The 22360-nt window shown below is 41.5% G+C and overlaps 1 protein-coding gene across 2 annotated transcripts in view; it reads right to left on the bottom strand.

Moving 5' to 3' along the window:
• The window catches only part of usta (uronyl 2-sulfotransferase a), a 50347-nt gene that overhangs the window by 2154 nt on the left and 25833 nt on the right, over positions 1-22360 (bottom strand). For both annotated transcript variants that reach the window (XM_029425693.1, XM_029425694.1), the window contains 5 exons: positions 18097-18140; positions 12168-12323; positions 6481-6560; positions 6227-6380; positions 128-225 (listed from right to left, as the gene is read on the bottom strand). In XM_029425693.1, coding sequence (XP_029281553.1) covers positions 128-225; positions 6227-6380; positions 6481-6560; positions 12168-12323; positions 18097-18140 — 532 coding nt within the window. The remainder of the gene's footprint in view (positions 1-127; positions 226-6226; positions 6381-6480; positions 6561-12167; positions 12324-18096; positions 18141-22360) is intronic.

The following is a 22360-nucleotide window of genomic DNA, read 5'->3' as shown; positions in this document are numbered from 1 at the left end:
AGAGAAGAAACACGACGAGTAAGAGACAGACAGACAAAGAGTGCAACAGAGCAGCTTTACATGACACGTTTACTAATGTCTGAAACATTAAAATACTTTGTCATTCATCTTGAGAGTCTGTAGATACCTGCATTGAGGATGCTGTCCACAGAAGTAGGGAATGATGTAGAAAACTCTGGGGTTGGAGCACTCTGGGTAATTCTCGAGAATGCAAACATTGATATCCTGAAAGCAGACAAACACACGGCAATCCTTTTAACTTCACAGTACTCTTTCCTCTTAAGTTTAATGCAGGAGTCGAAGAATCTTAAACACACAGTTGTAATTATGCGTTTCTGCCACTAGAGGGAACCCTTCCCCAGCGCTGCTGTAAACTCCCCGGTAGTCATAGTCTGGGAAGTGCTACAAATCCAGATCACAAAGAGAAACTCTGCCCCCTTCACCTCAGCTGCTCAAATAAGAAAACATATAGTTGTGCATGAAATGTGCTCAACTTAAAAATAAATGCATGTATGTGGAATATAAGCAATATAAAGTGGAATTACCATAATCCATCTGCTGAAATCAGATATACATGATAGCTTGGTATTATGAAGTGATCAAGCAGGGATGAACTTAAACATGCCATGTCATCATTGGATCAGAGTTGGGAACTTTAAAACACCCCTTGTCTAAACGTGGGAGCTATTAAATAATAATGGAAAAAAACACACAGAGGACAGATTAAAAACACACATGCAGGAGTGAAGCTGGCCAGCCACTCAGTGCTGTGGAACTAGCAGTCAAATCCGTGTCAGGTGACGTAAGACTTATGGATGGCAACAGGTCCTAAGCAACAAAACACTCCACGAAGCATGACTCACTCACACACACACACACACGCACACAGACACACACACGCCACATGTGCTCAAACACACACACACACACACACATCGGTAGCAGGCTACATGCACGAGGTAAAGTGTGTTGACAGGTAGTGTAAAAGAGAGTGGGATCTAAAAGTGGACTCAAAGTGTAATGATTGCGTCAAAGCTTGTCTTTAAGATTTATACTCTGATAAGTTGCTGAGGGCAGATTTAAAACAGAGCAATTTGTCAAAGCCAACACAGAGGCCAACATGCTCCATTACAGAGATTAAGCTGGGTCAGACAGGACCAGAGGCCCAGACCTTCCCAGAGGACCTCAGTCTGCTATTGAGGGTGAGATGTGACGGGCCTACGGAAGACCACTGGGATCCAGGTGACTGAGCTGTCAAAAACACCTCACTGACCATGTGTGTGTGAACATGTATGAGCTTGGATTCTGTGCCTTTTAGACATAAAGGTAAACAAAAATACAATTTGATCAGTTGGTTCTGTTGTATTTTTGGCTGCATGTTTATGATAGCATGAATACTATTTGATGCCACGTTTGCTCTATGAGACAGTTCACAGTGAGAAGGGATACTCATTGAACTATACCATCATCTGATAGAGATACATGTTTCTTTCTCTCAAGCTCCTAAAGAGGTAGCCATGACAGGAATAGCGTGAAGACTCATATACATAAAATTGGGATGACATACATTATGCACTTGGCTAGTTATTATTTCCTTGCAGCTGAATACTGTGGTGCAATTGTGTGTGTGATTCACCAAGCGGCTGCAGGGTTCGTTTGAACTTCACGACTGAGCTGCACTATGCACCAGGAACATGACTTATTGGTGATCAGTGAAGCAAATCACTGGAAAGCTCATCAAAGAAACTACAGCGAAACCCCAGAGGAACCTTGTTAGAAAGAAATTCCGCAGTGCACTATTGTTAGAGTACGGGTCATGTCCGGACTTGTAATATGTCTTCGCTTTTAAGAATAATTTTATTCAGTTAGGAGTATATCTCTTTGTCACGCAGTGTGCAGTTTCCTGTCAGTGATGAGTGTTACAATTTCTCACTACAATAAAACATTCTGTGTGAGAAACGATGAATCACAGGCAGATATTTCAAAAGAAAAGATTACGCTGCTGCATGAACTAACTTGAACTCAAATGCAACACTGTTACATTTCACACACACTCGCCACGCCACACTAATAAACACCCCCCCCCCCCCCCCCCCCCCCCACACACACACACACACACACAATTAGCCTCAATGCAGCACAGCACAAAAGTTACAAGAAAATCATTTTTGAACAGAAAAAGTGATAACCAGAGAGAAAAAGAAACAGAGAAAGGCGAACAGGAAGTGACACACGTGTGACGCCATGCCCCAACACACATGGCTCACTTCCAGGAAGTTCCTCCTCCACTTTGCTTCGACACTTGATACAGGACCCTTATGCCTCAGCATTTAGGGGACCTCTGGGAATCCAGCCACAACTCATTCATATACAACTACGCACAACTAAAATACGCACACACAGCCGGCAGACAATACACACTCTCTTTAGAGGACCCATTAGCATTTCGAAGAGAGCTCCTGTGTGCACACTCAGACTCATTGTTCCTATTCTCACCGTGGATTAAGCCAACTGAGCAGTCACAGAAACTGTAGCAAAATAGGCCCTAATCTTTACGACGGCCTCCCTTTTCACTGAATGGAATGTATGCATGAATTAAATCAGGAGTAAGTGATGATGTAAACCTTTCCCATGGGACTGTTTGCCTCAGCATTCATCAGGGAGCATGGGAGTAGTACACCTGGGTCACATTTAAACCTGCAATAACTCATTTAATAAAAAAACAACTATTTAACTATTTAACTGTAACGAAACTAAGTTGTCAATCACATAAATCAAAACAAAAATGACATGAGGACTTTTTTTTGCATCTTCAAAATAAATCTCATAAATGCTTGCCTAAAGAACACTTCATACCAGACTTCATGTGTCGGTTGCACCTTAGGCAATCCACCTTGGGACAGATACACCACCTTATTGTTTCTAATGACAGGGCATGACTCAGACTTTAACGCTTCTTATTTATTTGACAGTTTGTATGTGTCATTGTTAATGATAGCAGATGATTTTCACAGTGTGGGAATAATACCGGATCACACCAGTATTTTTAAACTGTGAGAACCAATCTCTCTTCTTTGAGTTCAATGGGGACACTGAATTACCTCATAGACATTTCTGTTCATTTGTTGCATTGCATTCTCACATGTGGATGAACAGAGGCAGATCACTCTCAACGGCTCCTTCTGTATTTATCATTTTAATAGCTGCATATAAATACGCACTTAACTCTGTACAGTTACTAAAATAATCTGACCAGATCGATCTGATTTGGCTTTTTTTTTAATCTACTTCATTCTAAATAAAAACTCATAATTTGATTCCTAAGTGACGGTCCATGCAACTCCATACGTGTACACTCGGTGTTCAAGTGTCCAGTGCATACCTTTGCATAGTGTGTGTGTGTGTGTGTGTGTAAAAACGGGTGTGGGGGACTGACGGAAAATCCAAGCCGACCGCAGGAATGTCTCAGTAACACGTGCATCGGGTTCCCTTGGCCCCGGCTAGCAAACTGACAGTGTTCTTTCATTGACACCTCTCATATACACCCGGTGCAGGGCAGGCAGGGCAAAAGCCCACCAGGCAGAGGACATATCCAAGACTAGTCCCAACTCTATGCGTTGACATAGCGGGGCACTCACGCTGACTCAGACACAGATCTTTGAAAGGCTTTACTTGCGAGGACATTCATCTCCTGACCTCAAATCTGGACACAACACACCAAAACCTACAACTTTTATGTTAAGCAAATAACTCACTGTAAGGTGACATTGTTGCTGAGAATCAATGCAGTAGTCTCCTTGTTTTGGGTTGCTGATTTGTCAGGTGGAGCCCCACAAGCACTGTCTAAGCCCCCAATATAAAAAGGTGGACAGCTGCTTTCAGCACACAAGCTCCCAGAAGCTAAAGGCTTGACTCTCTTAACTAGCCTCTAGGCTTTAACGTAATCCTTAACTCTAAATCTAATCTTATTCATAAAATCCTTTTTTGACATAATAAACTACTGAAATGTAAAGCTATTACACGCCAGCACCATGTGTCTGTCTGTGACACTATATGTAGATTCCTAAATCCATTCTTTAGCCTCTAACTTTTCAGTGAAGTTCAGCACATGTTGCACTCTATTGTATTAAAAAGATGCTAGTGTGGCTTATGCTTGCTCCACTGTTTATAGATTTGATTTATCACATAACTGCAAGCTGTTAATTAGGCAAGCTAGGTTGTTGTGGTTATTGAGCACAGTCGGTACCATCAAATAATACCAACAGCAGCAATAAGAGAAGAAAGCACAGGAAAGCAAAACCAGATCATCCGAGAGGCTCTTCTATGCCGATACAGTAACATCATATCTATGCAGTCGGTGTGCAGCGACATCTCAGTTCTAAAACCTTCAAATTGTCATCACTTGGAACATTTTAGTCGGTTTTAAATCCTGTTAAGAGTTGGTCCTCACACACACACACACACACACACACACACACACACACACACACACACACACACACAGGTAAGCCAGTCTGCAGCAACACAGCCTCCCCCTCCCCTTTAACTGTAGCAAGGGGCCCCTGTGGTCTGCATACTTTAATAACTCAACTCACATGGTCCAAAACTCTAGGGAAAGCAGTGCAATACTTAATTACACACAGTCAGACTCAAGCCAGAATGACACTCACTCCTCCTATTTGCTTCTATGTATGGTCTTCTGAGCACTCAGGACTGTGGGACAAATGACTACCTGTGTTTGTGCCTGGATATTCATTTGCTATGAACTGTTAAACAAGTATTGATATAATCATTGTTTCGATCTTCTATTGTTTGTGCCTACCTGCTGAACCCAAATGGAGTTCTAACTTCCCATTAGATCCACCACTTCACTGCCAACTGTACTGTATGTCATTAACTCAAACTGCATTAGTAGCTTCTCCTCAAATAAAAAAAGGGCAACTTGCCCTTTAAAGTAAGACTCCAAACAGCATGCACCGTCTAATATGAGATGCATTGCCTTCAGTGTTTAGCTACAGGGGTAAACAACTCTGCGAGGCAGATGTGGGATATCAAGATTCTGATGTGGTTATACTAAATCAGGTCTCTATTTGGAATCACAATCAGATTTAAATATTGGGTTTTAGCACCAGGCTGCCGTGGCCTTACGATTTTCCTTCGTGCCTCCAGCAACACCACGTGTAAAACATCTACAAAGAGATCAGAGTGTAGTTTTCATATATTTCTGTAACGAAATGTTTTGCTTATATTTGAACATTTAAGGGAAGTTAATGTTTGTCTGACGATAACAACAAACAGAGATCTCAAATTCAACAGACCGCTCATTTGGCTGACACAGCATTTTGCATTTATCAGTTATTCAATTAATGAATGCAGAAATCTCTCGCGAATGTCAGTGGGAATATATTTGTGTTACAAACTTTTGTGGAAGATTATACAGTCTGTTTATATAACATAGTACAACAGTCAGTATCATTACTGTCTCTCTGTACAACGTCTACAAACACTACTTGGCTTACGTGCCTCCATAATTAGTGTACACAAAGCTCATACCAGAATAAGAAATGAGTACACAACATTTCACTTCACGTATCAACCAGCTGGTCTGGAACCAAAACAGATACAGATTTAAAGCGCTGTTATTGGCAATCTAATAACTGAGTCAAAAAGTAACTGTGTCAAATACTGCAGTATTTTCTAACCATAAACATCTGAGGCAATGATTTAGCTAATGTCCATATGGGAGTAAACGGGCCTGTGGGATAAAAGGCAGATAGAAGGGAAGATTTGACTCTTTAAATAACATTGTTAGAAAGGTTTTCTACATTAGGTACTGCTTCTCTTCGGACGGGGACAACATGGTAATCCTGGTACCCTCTCTGGAGCTACTTTAATTATAAGCCCTGCGTACTGTATTGGCTCCAGGTAAAAACATATAGACAGTCGTACAGCTAATTCATCAACAGGCCCTATGTGCCTAAGAACATGTATTAAGCAGGTCACGGGGTCATATCAGTAGAAATGTATAACAAGTTTTAATTCTTAGACACCATAAGCAAAGAGTGCAAAACTCAAAGGTGTGTATCTATGCATAATTATTTCATAAGGAAGAAATGAATCCACTATACAGTCAATATCAGACACTGATTTACTCCACGATACACATCTTTTTTTCAAACCAGAAACACTAATAAACTGCAGATTAAAAACAAAAAAGAAGTCTCACCAGGTATCTCTCATCATCTTTCATCCCTGGAGTGCGGATGAGGTGGTTCTGCTCCCCCCTCCAGTCACCAAAGCGACGGAAGAAGTAGTTGGAGAGGAACCGGTTGATGGGGTCCCGGATTATGTTGATATAGACCGGCTGTTCTATCCTGAACCTTACCAAAGAAGAAGAAGAAAAAAAAGAAGTTAAGTAAAACATTAGAAGTTACTGGTTTCGAAAGGCTGCTGTTAAGCATCATTGGTGCACTACTGTACCTGGTAAAGTTGAGGAAGTGAACATGCCGTGTATAGAGGAATGGCTGAGGGATATTACTGATATTTTTCATCAGATCCACCTGGGGGTGGGGGAAAAAAACAGTTTATTTGACATGTATCACATAAATATTAAGTGTAAAACACAGTATCTGCCATATAGTAAATATGGGCAACCATCTGAGATGAGTAGAGATATAATCCTAAATACCAGAGCATAACGTCCTGGTAGAAATCAAGCAATTACCACATTAATAGACATAAACCAAAAGCATATGCACGCTCCTGAAACTGAAACTGTAACACAGACTTAAAACAGAAACAGGGTGCACCTTACATTGATAGATGTAATGTAGAAAAACAAACAGCATCTTCAGGTATTGTGAAATGGAACCAAGAGTTACCATCCCAAGTGGATTCGGGTCCACCTGGATTCGACTTGCAACGTCTTCCACTACAGACTGACCTCACCACAGTTTCAACCTCTGGCTTGACTGCACAGCTTCAGATTGTTTTGTGCAAGATTCATCACCATACATCTAAGTTTTCCCTCGGCCATTTCATACACAGGAAAGCCAAACATTTCTAAAGCAGTTCTTCCGAGCTTCTTCTTCTTCCTCCTCTGCTGACATGCCAGATTAAAAACATTGCAAAGGCTTTCCAAGGCTGCATGAAGAGGCAGGCTCACAGTAGCCAACAATTTAACTTGGAGATATCACAGTAGTTCCATATCCAGAGCATTAGCTCGACTTTGACTGAAGGCCATGCAACTAAAACCTTGTCCTTTTATAAACAGCACCATATTGTAATAATTCTGCATGTGAGATCCAGATATCCCAGTCATGTATGGAAGAAATTAGTGACTATATAAGTTATGTCTCTGTACGAGTGGAGCACACAATATGTCAAATTTCAAAATAATAAAAAGACACAATAATAAGTTGTGAAATTGACTGGATTTTTTCTGACGTGTTTCACGTGGACTTCTGCCAGACTAGACAGATTAAGACTTGAAAATTACAGGCCAGGTGCTAGAAGTATGAAGAGATCAGACTTTTGGTTTCCCCCAAGTTTGTATATCAAGACCCATATGTCCTTTAAAAAAAAAAAAAAATGTTATTTCCATTTTTTCCCCTTTATGTCGCCAATTTCGAAAACTCCACTGCCGTGTGTATACAGCCACGTGTCTATTCATGTTGTCGGCAGACCCTTCTTTCCTCCTGCCAGTAAGCAATGCAATAGTCAACAATTTGTTTCATCCTATTCCCATCATCACATGCTCCATGTTAAGTATTATCCATCAGTATTATAGAGACAAGGACATGACCCCTCACTGGCCTCCCTAAGAAAACACTCACAGTTGTGCTAATCGAAAAAACCCACAACCAAGCCAGAGGTACTGCTTAATGTGACTTAAAACCGGATCCTAACAATGGAGGGTGTATGATATGTCCCTGCAGAACCTCTGTGGCCTCATCCATCAGTTTAAAGGGGGGATATGGTGATGCAGAGTGTAAGAGTTTTGACGAGAGCTGGCCCGTGAAGCTAACAGCCAAGGCTGGACTGGAAACACAGACAAGCACGGAGAAAAGTAAAAATAGTCCTCTGCCTGACTAGTTGAAAAGTCTAAAAGATGTAAACACAAAGGAATAATGAACAACAGCTGAACTCTGCACATGGAGAATGCGATGAGTCCCTCGGCTACCCAGAAAGCAACACACAGGAGAAGGGTAGAACAAAACTGGAGGCCAGGGAATGGGGGGGGGGGAAAGGAGGAGAAAATAAAGAGGAGGAGTATTCAACAGCAGCTGTGGTAGAAACAGAACGCTACAGTATATGGATCCGAAAACAGCAAGGGACCTTCTGCCAGATAAGAATACAATAATAAATTCAACTGTGTGTGACAGCTTGACACAGTCTATGTGGAGTCCGCACTCCACATGAAGTTGAAATCCGATGCCATAGAAGAGCAGGGTCAGGAGTTCAGTATTTCTCCATTTATATCTTTTAGGGCAGACTATGTGCAACTTGTTCATTGCAGGGGATTTCTCTGTGCAATTCTGCTGTGATTCCCTGACACGGCTTCCAGGGGAGATTCAAGAGAGCAACTGGATGAGCCATCAATGAAGCATTCCTTGGTAACAGAATCTACAAGCACCAAGAGAGAACAAGTGTGGTTGCTTCAGAGGAGAGGGGTACAGTAGTAACTTAATGAGAGAAGAAGAAGAGTTGAGAGACACACACTGTCTATTGGAGAGAAAATGAATGCACCCACTTAAAACATCTTCAATCTACTAAAATATTTCTCAAATCAAAGTATCATCAATTTCTTTTCCTTAATGATATCAAATATGTATCCTGTATTAGCTGTCTTTGTTTTTTTAAGAACATACACTGTACAATTCATACTGTACAATATGCTGTTGTGTCCTGTATTAACAGACTGAATCTTTATCTTTATATATGGATCTTTGGAGCAGTGCATTGATCTTCTGAGGAACTGAATGTCCTGCTGTCAGAAACTATGTATAGGCACCTGTTACGTCACTGCAAGACTATTTGGTCAGCAACAGTAATATGTGAACTTGTTTATGTACACAGAGAAGTTAATCTGAGGCCCCAGTCAGATTTGGGTTTAACACCCTCCCTCTATAAACTCAGTACATTTCCATTCACTCTGCTTCCACCTTCTGTGTGAAATGTAACATTTTAAACTTTCTTTAGCTTTAGAAATTAATTCACCACTCTGATTCCCTCCGGCATGATCCGTCTCTATTAATCCATTTAGATTCTACATTAAAAAAAAACTTTTATTTTCCGCAAACTACCCCCCTCGGCCATTAGTCCAGACCAATTAGCCCAGAGCTTACCCCTTGATTCACCCTCCCCCGCACCCAGGTTGATGTGCAGACCCTGAACACATTTGGTGAGATGTGTATGAGTGTGTGTGTGTGTGTGTATTTTCTGACCCACCCCTCTGTCTGGCCAGACCCCCTCTCATTTACCAGGGAGAGCTGCAGGGAGACAGAGGGAAAGTGGAGGACAGTCTGAGATTCCAAGCATACCTGCAACTCCCCGCCCCCCCTCCTTCCCGAGCCCCCGTGGCGCCCACACAGGGCTCATCAGGGGAAATGGAGGAAGAGCCAAAACCCACTGAAAGCCACAACTGATCTGCATTCAACTAAATTAAATTTGTCAATATGTATCATATTCAAATATTAAAGAAGTGTAAATAATTAACATCTATAGTCGAGACAAGTATGGAGGCCAGAATCCACGACGATCAGACCACATATTAGACGACAACGCTTTTGTATCTGCTTAAAATGTCTTTATACAGAACACAGGAAGTACAAGCCATACTCTAAATATAAATATCCTAAATTAAAGAAAATAAATCAGAGAGTTCTCTCGAACACAATCCAATTCTGTGTAAGTGACCAATAAGTGCTGCTTTGAGTGCAGCTGCTGTAGATGCTCCTCGGGAATAACTGTTTACAATCTTTTGTTTTTACTGGAGCCAGTCACATTTTGGTATTTGCGTATCTGTGGCTGTGTGATGCAGATACACAAGGTTCACGGCTGTAGAGCATCTGTCGGGTGGTTAATGTTTTTGGTGAGAGGGAGGAAACAGGATCCCACATGAACGCAGACACACTTACAATAAAGATGCTGTCTTTCTGTTTTCTGGAGGAAATGTCTTAAACCTCTCTCTCCCACTGAGCCTGTCCCCCCTGCACTGAAAGGGACAGATGCGTCACTGTACGCCACAAATCTGCAAACAGTTCTGCAAAGTTCCAGACAAAAAAAAAAAAGGCACCTTCACTTTTTGGCAACCTACACACGATGCATCAACCCTGGGCAAACCCATTAGCAGACTACTGGGAGAGCCAGAAGGAAAACGGTCCAAAGAAACTGCAGTCTCGAGCCAGAACCACAACTGATGAGACCAGCATCTCTAAACTTAGGCGACGCGCGTCTGGATCTGCATAAATCAATACACACACAGAAGTACACACGCAAACAAACACGGAGCTACACTCTACAAAATCACACACAAACACGAGCACGTATGTACACTCTTAAGCAGAGGCCCCTCGCACAGACACTGCAGTGCTCTTTCTGAGGAGCATTGCGTGGGACCATTCACAGAGATGTTAAATGTCCAGAGAATTATTGAGTATAATGGGGTTCTGCCGCTGCGTGTTGCCGCCAGCGTTTCAGGGTTTGATGAATGGATAAACAAGTGGCTGTTTCAATATAGGCTTAACGTTTACATCAAATCGGTCAGTAATGGTAAACATATTTAGCATCTGCTTACCATTCCAAAGTGGTTAGCAGTAGCTTATCCCTAAAGGGTGCTGTCAATAACGTCATATGAGGATGTGAGTCATTGCTACAATACTCCCACACAAACACACGGTTAGGTCACTTTCTCACCCAGATGACTGAAAGAGGCATTAGCAGAAGTGCATATGAGGAAGCTTCGCGCTGGTTCAGAGGAACGTCAAAGTCAGGGACAACTACAGAGCAGCATCTCAGGAGCATGGTGGTAAATCCTAACCCTATACCTCTGTACTTCTACCTATATGTCAACATGTGAATGCTCTGACTTTGACTTGTAATGGAGTATTCTTACACTGTGTATCGGTACTTTTATTGAAGGTCTGAATACTCCTTTTCACCACTGGAATTTTGCTCAATTCCACCTCTTTACAGTTGTTGCTCTATCCTTCCAAAACTGGGGTTTGTTTTGGAACTACAGTCATGTTCGCATCAAAACACACAGTGTCCAGTAAATCAGATCCTAACGTAGTTGGAAAATCTTTTATTTACATTATTTATTTTATGTAAACAGGGGGTAAGTGAAAAAAAGTCATAAGTGAAAGAATATGTTTAAATCACAAAGAAATCAGAGAAATTCTTTATGCACATCAGCATTTGCGTTGGTATTCCCACTGGCACAGGCCAGCACTTCTTATAGTCTCAAAAGGGCTGCGGTTTTTTAAACAAAAGCAGTTCTTCTCTGTAAAGCCAGCGCTCATGTCCTTAAGATATTTCAGGAAGTAATAAAAGGAGATTCCCCATTCTTCAGCCTCGCTCTTACAATGAATAAAAGACAAACACTGAATAAGCCGCTGCTGCTGTTATGTTCCCAGTGACCACATAGTTAAATGCAAAATTAATTTAGCTTTCTCCAAATACAGTAAGTGTTACCTACGATATACTGGGGATGCTGTTTGTTTCTTTAAGGATTTGATGACAGCAGCTGATTTGAATCTGGAAGTTTAAATGAAAGTTAAGTGATTCAGACCAGACTGAATATTTATATAAAGATGATGAATGTTTAAAGTAATGGCTTCAGAAGAGGGATCTGAAAACCACAGGGGCCCAAACTATAAAACAAAGTACATTTTAGTATTGTTTTATTTTCCATATGTTAATAGCAGTAGAATAAAAATGACTGAGCACAAGAATATAGCATAAAAACATAAAAGTGGAAAATTCCATGATCTGATGAAGACCATGTGATGTGATCAAGAGCTCCAGCACTTAATGCAGATCCTTCTAATAAATCCCATATATGACTCCCATCTTCTTGTGCATTTAATTAACTGGAAGTGTAACAATAATGTGTGTCAACCACATAATGGATAAATGACAAAATATTATAAAACCTCTGACCTTACCTGTTCATGTTTTGTGAGGCGTGTTTTATTGTGGATGTCAGAGGAGACCAGGTTGAACTGGTGTTTCTCAGCCAGTAATCTCAGCAAGATGACCACCGTCCGGCTGCCGCACTTCCCTACACGGTTATAAACCACCTGGCTGGGGAACGGGAGCACCTGCGAACACACATACACAGAAAAACATAAATAGAAAGAAAGAAAGAAAGAAAAGACAAAAGGGAGAACCTATTGTTTTCGCAAATTGTTCTACTGTATTTAAAACACATGTTTTAAAGTGTTTAGAGTGTCGAACTAATCTGGCTATAAAAGGCGGTAAAGAAAATACACATAGTGTGATAAGTGATACAGAGAGGGGAAAAAGTCAGTCATCAAAGTCTGGCTGGATTCTCTTGCCTGTTTTCCTGCGACCTTTGACCTTCTGTTTCCCACATCTACTCACACATGGGGCTGGAATCAATTGACTCTGCACCATATTCCCTTTCTCTCTCACACACACACACACGCACGCACATACGCACGCACACACATACACACACACACACGCAAAGATTGAGTGTAAGCATGCATGGTTTGATTTTCTCTCCTCATATACTTATTCCTCCAAATGCGTGAGAGATTCGGCTGACTTCTCTGCAAAACGATACTGACGCAACACTTTAGTGTTTTATTACACACACACACACGCACACACACGCACACACACGCACACACGCTATAGCATGTGCATTTACACACCTCATGACTCACCAATTAAACAAGTAGCTCAGCCATGATTCACTGACTCGAATGAAGTGGATGTGTGTGTAAAACGTTGTTTCTCTTTGTAAAACAGATTGATGACAGTAAATCTTTCCTTGCAAGAAAGAGGAAGTTGAGGCTGACATGCGTATTGAACATGAGACTCAATTTTGCACAAGGGAAGCAAGAATGCACTAATTTGGCAATTATCCCTAAGGGCCTACACGGTTTACACAAGCGGCCCCTTAAGAATAAAGACTATCCGAGCGAATGTACCAGTGAGCGCAAGAGTGACAGAAAATTGGGGCCAGTTAAAGGAATTAAGGGAAGAATGAGAGAGCGAGAGGGAGACAGGTTACCTAAAAGACATCTGGAAGATTTCTTTAAATAGTGATAGAGATCTACCACAAAACAAACCAAAGGCAGATCAGTTCTGTGTTGCCTTAAAAACCCTTCTCCCTCATCACTTCAAATAAAGCTTTCCTGTAAATCAGATGGTAGGAAAAAAATGCAGCAGTGATAAATTCTTGTCGGCATTCCCAGTCTGGAATGGTGATTGTGCTTTTCCCTGGGGGAGTTTCTGGAGTGTTTGGAAGCAAGTCTGACTGACTGAATTAACTAGCTCATTGGCTCACGAGGTGACTAGTTTACCAACAATTTGGCCTAGTTTTACAGTTGTCTGAATGACTGATTGTTATCAGATGAGTCCGTAACGTGCTTGTTCTTCTATCCATTGTGTCATGAAATGATTATGAATCTTTAGTTTATCTCAGTCGTCTTTATCTCTGTAGCTGCAGAAAGTAGTTTCCTCACCAAAGAGCTCAGCATGGCCTCAAACACACACACACACACACACACACACACACACACACACACACACACACACACACACACACACACACACACACACACACACACACACACACACACACACACACTTGCTGATTTAGTCTAGTCCCCTCCAAAAGCAGCAGTCCCACCCAAGCACAGGCTCTGTAATAACAGTGAGAGCCTCTCTGAGTGGTTGCCAGAGCCAAGTAGAAAGAAAGAGAAAGTAACAACAGGACGGAGAGCGAAGAAGTCAAAGAGGGAGAGTTGGAGAGGGGGAAACCACTTGGAATAGAACATGACAGTACGTGTCATGACAGACAGGTATCAATCCCACTTACGGTTTGTTTTTCCCAGAATCAGAGCATTTTACCAGACGTCATTAGAGATTGAACCGGTTTGACATATTGTGAAAATAGGAAGCGTGGGACGCATTTCGCCTCCAGGACGAGGGAGGGAGTGTTGGAAAAACAATTCACAGGTGATACCTATGCTTTTACAAGCTTACACAAGTTTTGTTGACAGGCGTGTTTCAGCTTGTGTCACTTGCTAGAACATTGTCATCGCTTACTGTAAAGCAATCTCATATATATTAGATATTGTTTGAAAAAACAAACATTAATGATGAATGGCTGCAATTTCCCACAGTGTGAAGAGTTTGAGCAGATAGTAGATTGTTCTCTTGGACAACATTCCTCACCATTTGCCAAGTAACTACAGACTTCTCAGCTTATCGCAATAATGAACCGGATGAAATATATGCAGTGTTTTGCAGGACATCGTTCCCCGCTGATATGATGACAAATGACTGCATCAGACCTCTAACAGCCTGGTGTTGTGTAACACAAGCATAACATCACAGATGCCATCAAAAGTCCAAATCTCCCGTCGGCATTGACAGCAATGAAAGGGCGACCTTTCAGTTTGTGCTATTGTTGTTCCCACACTGTGGAGCTAAGGCTTTTGATGCACGCTGTGAGAAATGTTCACAGTGTCTGCCAGTAAAGGATTCTGTCAATAGTCGATCCACGGCGTAAAAAGGCGTTTGGTAAGAGGGCTGTTTTTCCACTGTGTCTGATCTGGGCGCTCCGACGTCACAGAGTAAGACTGTTGCTTTGGTATTTACAGCTCTGATGCTGGCGAGCCAATATCAAGCAGACATCGAGGAGATGAGTAGTCCTGTACCTTTTCCTCTCTCCTTTACGCTCTCTCTTCCACTTTCTTCTTACACCCTTGCCCACATACTTGCACTGCAACTTCCAAATGCTTCGTTCTGCTTTGAGACATTTTCAGACGTGACACTGGTTCAACAAACATACATAAACTATCGTCTCTGTCTCACGGCCTGACCACCCACGGAATTCTGCCATCTTAAATCATACAACGGCGAGTTTGAGAACATGTCCTGGTTCGCCACATGTCAGGACCAACGCGCACACACGCACACACACACACACACACACACACACACACACACACACACACACACACACACACACACACACACACACACACACACACACACACACACACACACACACACACACACACACACACACACACACACACACACACTCAACCATCCTCCTGCTGCAGATCCTGGAAACCAACACCAGTACGTCACCGCTAACCTGCACTCTGCTGCTTTTCAGTTAGCACTGCTCTCAGTTCATTGCTCTCTACTGTCAACTGCTCTTCCCACGCTGAGTGGAGAGCAGCATGTTAAGGTTTCATTCAGGGCACAGTAGAGATCCTCAGCACTTCCTGTTATTAATGATCTATCCATTCATCTCCACTCCCACCCGGAGAAGGAGCGAGGGAGTCTCACCGCTCTAAGTAGCTGTGACAGCGGAGTTTCCATCCAAAAAGTTTATGTGAATGAAGATGAATTGATTTTCAATAGCGGAGAGGAAATGGGAAACTTTGACTGTATTTCCTCACGCTCCTTTACACTTGTTGAATACAGAAATGTAATATGTGTGACTGATGGAGATTGAAATGCTTTTTGTGGATAACCAATAATTTGCCAAGCTTGCATGGACATTAGATTGTGCATTAGAATATTTCTGAGTGCGAATGTCTTTGCTTTGTCTTCTGGTTTCATTCATTATAGAAGATATTAGCTCACAACAAACAAAACTTATCTAACAAGGAGCTTCAACCGTTCAATGTTCTTGTAGTGGATGAACAAGATTAAATAGAATAACTCTAAGGTGGCTATAAACCGTTCTGTTTAACATTATGTGCAATTAAGGAATTAAGAAAAATGGGAAATGCGCTCTATAAAGTGATATCTAGAAACACATGTAGATGGGACATTCTTGTCATGCTTCCATTCACATAAAGATTCATAACTCTATTTTGAGAGCTGTGTGGTTTTACCATATGCTGTCATTTATGTCGAGCTTTAGACTCAATTTCTAATCTTTCCCTACATTTAACAGAACCTCAGCCTTCTGCACACGCTGCACGATGCGACCGACCTCTGCTGAAATAGAAGATCAATCTCAGCTGCAGCAGTAAAAAAAAAAAAGATAATGAGAGATGTGGTTGATGTAGCGCTTGCCACTGACATGGCATTAGTATCATCTGTCTTGGAGATGAGATGATGAATAATCACAGTCAGCCTTGTCTGTTTCTATGGAGGCTGCATGTACTTAATAAAGCCATTAAAGTTACTACATTTCCCGTTATACAGGCGGAGGGAAAAGAGGGAGAGAAAGAATACTTGATTGATTTCAAACATCAGGAACCTGGTATGGCTTCCACAATAACATTAAAACATGTTTTAGATTGTATGTGAATTGTTCTATCATTTATACCCCAACTTCAAATCACATTTAGTTTTATTGGCCGATAATATTGCATTTGCATCTTTACTAAAATCCTCCTTTACTCTTTTTCTATGATTAATGGTCAATTCAAGGCTCATTTTAGGGGAATAATCACTGTAATTTAAATTTAAATTTAAATTGTACAGCAGATGGCATGAGGGTTTTCAGCCCTGAATAGTGTCTGCAGCTCTTCAGGCTTTGTAGAGCCCCGACAAGCTCCACCAGTCTCAGGATAGGGCGACCAGTATTGTATGACGCCTGAGAGACTACAGACCTTTGATAATGTCTGCTTTATATTTACTAAACAACATTTAAATGGTAACATGTTTTATTCAAAAGCTACATAAATACCTCATACAGTAAATTAATCTTTATCAGGCCCCTCTGCTTCTCTGAGACTTTCCCCTCCATTAAAATCACACTTTTCCGTGTCAAAATGAATTCCAGAGCTTCTGTGTTTGTATAGTAATGTAAATACTCAGAAACGTTCAGAATCGCATCAGGACAAAGTCAAGCTGTTGCCCTCTAAGCTCTATCTTCAACGGGAAAATGATGGAAACTATTTGTAATTTATTAAACTTCATTTCCATTAAATTTGACAGGCCTTGTAGCCTTCTACAGAGCTTGGCCTCAGCAGTATGTATAGAGGAAACTGGCACTGTGAGCCTGTTGTAAGTGAATCAAAAAAAGGTTTGTTCAAATGATTTTCCCCGAAAGAATAAAACTCGTATCAAGAAAATTCCAACAACTTCTCCACAGTGTTCCAGTCAGCCACAGTTTGTTTTACACAAATAACACTTCACTGTTATCTCTATGAAACAAGCACTGTGGTTGCTTGGTTTTGGCTGAGTGACCAGAACAGGCTTTTCAAAGTAAACATAACTCACAAACAAAGCACAGATGTGACCTAACCGAACAGCTGCTCACATCAGCCACAAACAAACCTGTAACCACGGTAAATGGCTTAGGTTAGCCAAGTGCTAAATGCTGGAACACGCCAGCGACTCTTCGATCAGAACAGGGGGGGGGGGGGGGGGGGGGGGGGGGGGTTGGAAGAGTAATGGCGAAGAAGAGGATCAAACGGGCGAGGAATGAGGTGAAAATGAGGCGGTGATTGATTAAAAAAAGGAGATAATGAACAAGGGGCAGACGGGGGAAGAAAGAAGTTGGCAGGGAGAGAAAGAGGGAGCATAGAGGAGAGATGGTCATGCAGACGTGCAGCTGGATGAATACAAGGCCTCTGTGTCAGCCGCTGTGTGTCTGGTGTGTGTGAGAGAGTGTGTTCAGAGCATTACTGTAGCATTGAAGCCAGGTCTAGTTGGTATTTAGAGAGAGTTTGCACGCAGATCTTTTACACAGACCTAACCCTTATCCTGGCTGGACTGAACTGGCTTGGAAACGCAGGGCAGAACATCAGAGACGGAGAGGGTAAAGGGGGGGAGGGATTAAAGGTCAAAAAGCAGAACATTTAATACAAGAGGAGAAGGAACAACTTGGGAAATGACAGAGAGATAGAGAGGAAAACTTACTCTTGGAACAGGAGGTCCGTGGTCATCTAGATATGTGGATTCACCTGCAAAGATAAGAAGGTGTACATGTTAGGATTCTGAAATACCCACAGTACAGTTTGATAAACACAAAGATGTTAAAGAGCGGCGTCAAGAGCATTACGTGCTGCAGAAAGCACCCGAGTGAGAAGGTAATGCAATGGCAATTCCCCCGAAGTATGAAACAAAGTTATGTCTTTGCTCGTCTCAGTCAAACAATATACCCATTTAATAAGGCGTGGATGTCCAAATAAAATTAATTTGGCTGTTGAAGAGTGACGTGTCTATTTATAGATCGAGAGAATAGCCCACAAAATACATAATCCATTACAAATCCATTGGATTAGCTGATTAGCTGTTTTTGTTTCGAGATACTGGTGGCTCTTAAGTCTCCTTTGGAAACAAGAAAATAGTAAATATGCTCTTGTGAATATGAATTTAGTGTTTTTCTTAACTTAGAGGGAAGCTAGTAACAAAACAAGTACATTCCAGCCATTTTATTGACATATCATTATCAAGAACATAAACAGTAGGTGTCTCTTTTCTAAATGAATAATAAAAGTTTTAGGCAACAAAAAAAAGACACAAGATTCTCCCACTGACGGTGAGCAAGATGCTGAGTCATGTTTTGGTTTCCTTGATGAGTTTCACTTTTCTTTCCTCTCTTGTATGTTTTACCATCTGAGTAAATATTGCTTTTTTGTATTTTATGAGCACACATTCATCACATTCATCCAAACTTCAGATCCACTCCACATGTGTCCCATGTGCCACACCCTACAGTTGTAGAAGCTGCACTAAACAACAAGTGGCACTTCGCTTCAGAACCCACGCCCCAACACAACAACAACGCTGACATGCTCTACCACAGTCACCCACAGACAACAGCGTAGATCTTCTGCATTAAGTCTGCGGGTGAAGAGAGTTACAACCTCTTTATACAGTATACTGTATATCGAACACTGCAAAGCTGTTTTATGAGAGATCAATGGAGCTCATTCAAGGCTGCCCCACACTTAGGATCTGTGCCTGCTTTTCTGCCCACTCTTCAAATCCAGGCCCTGGCTTCAAACAGCGGCCTTTTCTTTGGTCCATCCGGACACACAGACACGCATCGCTTCCCATCATATTCACAACATTCAGGTGGCTCGCCCAGGAGAGAGAGGGGGAAAGAAAAATTGGCGAGCGTGGGGGGAGTTAAGCTATAGAGAGTTGAAATATTACATAAGAGTAAAATCTCTCAAATGTGTCTCTGAAATGCGATCCAACACACAGATAGATAGAAGGAAATGATGCATGAGAACACACACACACACACACACACACACACACACACACACACACACACACACACACACACATTTATTTATAGCCAGTCAAAGTTTCCCACTTGGCTCACATTTAGAGATGTTACTGTATGATTGTGCTGGAAGTGTATTGTATCACTTTTAAAGCACTGTTTATACTTAAGATAGTGGTGTGTAAGCTATGAGTAATTCACCTTACACTGAGATCTAATCTGCTTCTGTTTGGCTCTCTTACAATATCACACACACACACACACACACACACACACACACACACACACACACACACACACACTCACACACACAGAACCGGCTTGACTTTCTATGTTTTGTGCCTCATTAATTCATCACAGGCTGGATGTATCAATACTGACACAGCTGCACTCTGCTCACCCTCAGGTGCTTTTTAAGACTCTCTCTATCTTTGCATCTGGCTTTGTCTCTCTTTCATGACTTTAAGCAGTTCTGCCGAGGACTGCTGTGGGAGATTTGCAGCTCTTCTCCGAAGCATTTGAGGTCATGGAAAGGCGAGGATGCAGAGAGGAAGACATCTCTGTTCCTTCCTCTGTTATCCATCGCGGAAAACCAGCGCACACGACCTCCAACCCCTCCCCACCTCCCCTGTGAGCTTCTCATTAGCGTTTTAGATAAGGGATTGGAACACATTTCTTCCAGGGAAAGAGGCTTGAAAAAGCTGACAGCTGCCCTCCGCCCCCACCACCCACAGAGTGAGGGAAGTGAACTTGAAGAGCCACTGTACGCTGTGCTGTACTCATCGACCCCACTGTCCTCTGATCCGCTGTTAGAAGTCAGCGAGGACGATGACACTTTCATGGGACTCTTTGGCTTGATTAAGAAATATTTTTAACAACCCACGAACAAACTCAAACTGTACTTTGTGGGAGTTGCATTTTTATGTTCCAAATGTTTACATGATTTATTACTAATCTATGGTTTGATAACTACGCCCACACTGCTCCATCTGTTTGTACAAATACACAGGATTAACATTCAAAACCAGCACTGCATTTACCATCTCCTTAACATGAAACAACTGCAGATGCGTCAAGGAAACAGATGATGTGACTCTCATGCTATGGCCCTCACAGTCACCAGATATCCACCACGTTGCACAGCTTTGCATTGGATGTTTGTTTGTTCATTTAGATCCCTATTAGCTAATGTATTGCATTTTTAACAATACTTTAATGACAGAAAATACATCAATACACATCCGTAACATTCATACTCAAAATAAGACTTAATACATAACACAAGACACTAAGACAAGCAACAGGCAACAAGCAACACCAACTCAAAGCCTGTCTAATACGTACGATAGCTCTATATAATAATTTCATCTCTTACATAATTGAGAACACGTCTTGGAGAGAAATTAAACCAAAAAGTCATATAATGTTGGACGCCTACCTTTGTGTAACCAAATATAATCTTGAAATAATAAATTACCGAACTGTTCTCTGTATTAAACTAGTCGTACACGGCAACAGAAAACAACCCTTTGATGACTGCCAAGTAGAATCAAGATGTCATGTCTGATAAAAAAATAAAAGAAGTTACTAGAAATGAGTGGAGAAGATGTATTACCGGTGGAGAGGTGCGTCATTGTGGATCTGGAAAATAACAACTACTGTAAGCCTCTAGTTATCCCAAGCGTGAACAACATAGTTTAAACCAACAACAAAACGTCAGGGTTAAGATTCTTGCAAAACAGCTGTGAACAATGTGGGCGGAGGCTTTTTACATGTCTGTGCCCAGGGGCCCATTGTCTCCTAATCCGACCATGCACCTACATGAGATTTTGGATCAACGTGTCAGATCGTAGAGGGCTCTCGTCGCCTTCATCAAAGCAGGGAATATCTTTTGGAAGACTGACATTTAATCTTCCAAGTAAAGAAGAGCATTGAAACTGTTCTGGCAGCCTGCTGTGGCCCAACGCCTTACTAAACACTTGATGTTGATCCTTTAGTCACCTGTCTGTATGTATTTACGAAGAACACACAGGTCATGAATGGTCAAGTGGAGAAATTGTTAAGTAGGAGAGGGGGCAAAGGGCTCACTTAATTAAAGAATTGAAAAAAGTCAGTGTCACCTTTGAACATTATCTTCATGTTTATAGCATGTGTGTGTGTGTGTGTGTGTGTGTGTGTGTGTGTGTGTGTGTGTGTGTGTGCGCGTGTGTGTGTGTGTGTGTGAGTGATTGAAGGAGAAACTAACCCGAGTGTGGGTATGCATGGGTCTGTAGCTAAATGGTTAATTGGATTACTGTGTCACAAGATCCATGGACTCGCCTCTGGCTAAGAGCAGATGCATAACCGTTCCTAAGTACAATTATCTAATCAATACTGCGAGATGAACAACATAAATCCATATTGCTTTTTAGTTTTAATCATTATAAAATAGTTTATATATATATATATATATATATATATATATATACAGTATGTTTCCCAGAAAAGTAATAAAAACGAAAACGGATGAAACAAAACACACCCAGAACTGTTAACACATATATATGAAGCAGACTGTGGTATTGTTATATACAATCTGGGCCATTTAGGGATGACAACAACAACACTTTGTAGGTGGGTGTAACTTCCACTCCCAAAATAGATTTTCAAAGGGTTTTGTCTTCACTGAAATTAAGAAAAACTGTGTAGTAAATAACAGCCTATGTTAGACACAGTGGTGGGCCGTCAGGGCCAGCAAGGCCTTCTCTGCTGGCCTAAACATCATCAGAATATACATTTAATTTTTATATATTTTTTCCACAAATATGTATTAAATTATTCCCCATATAGTCTATTCTCTTCATTTCATAGCTTTCCTCTTGGTTGTGCAGCTTTCAGCCTCAGATGGAGATTTGGAGGGCTTGCCTTTATGTTAGAGCTTTTATCCAATCATATTTCAGCCATCAT

This window comes from Cottoperca gobio, chromosome 24, assembly GCF_900634415.1.
Source record: "Cottoperca gobio chromosome 24, fCotGob3.1, whole genome shotgun sequence".
Taxonomy (NCBI): domain Eukaryota; kingdom Metazoa; phylum Chordata; class Actinopteri; order Perciformes; family Bovichtidae; genus Cottoperca; species Cottoperca gobio.
This window is presented reverse-complemented; position numbering and strand designations above follow the sequence as displayed.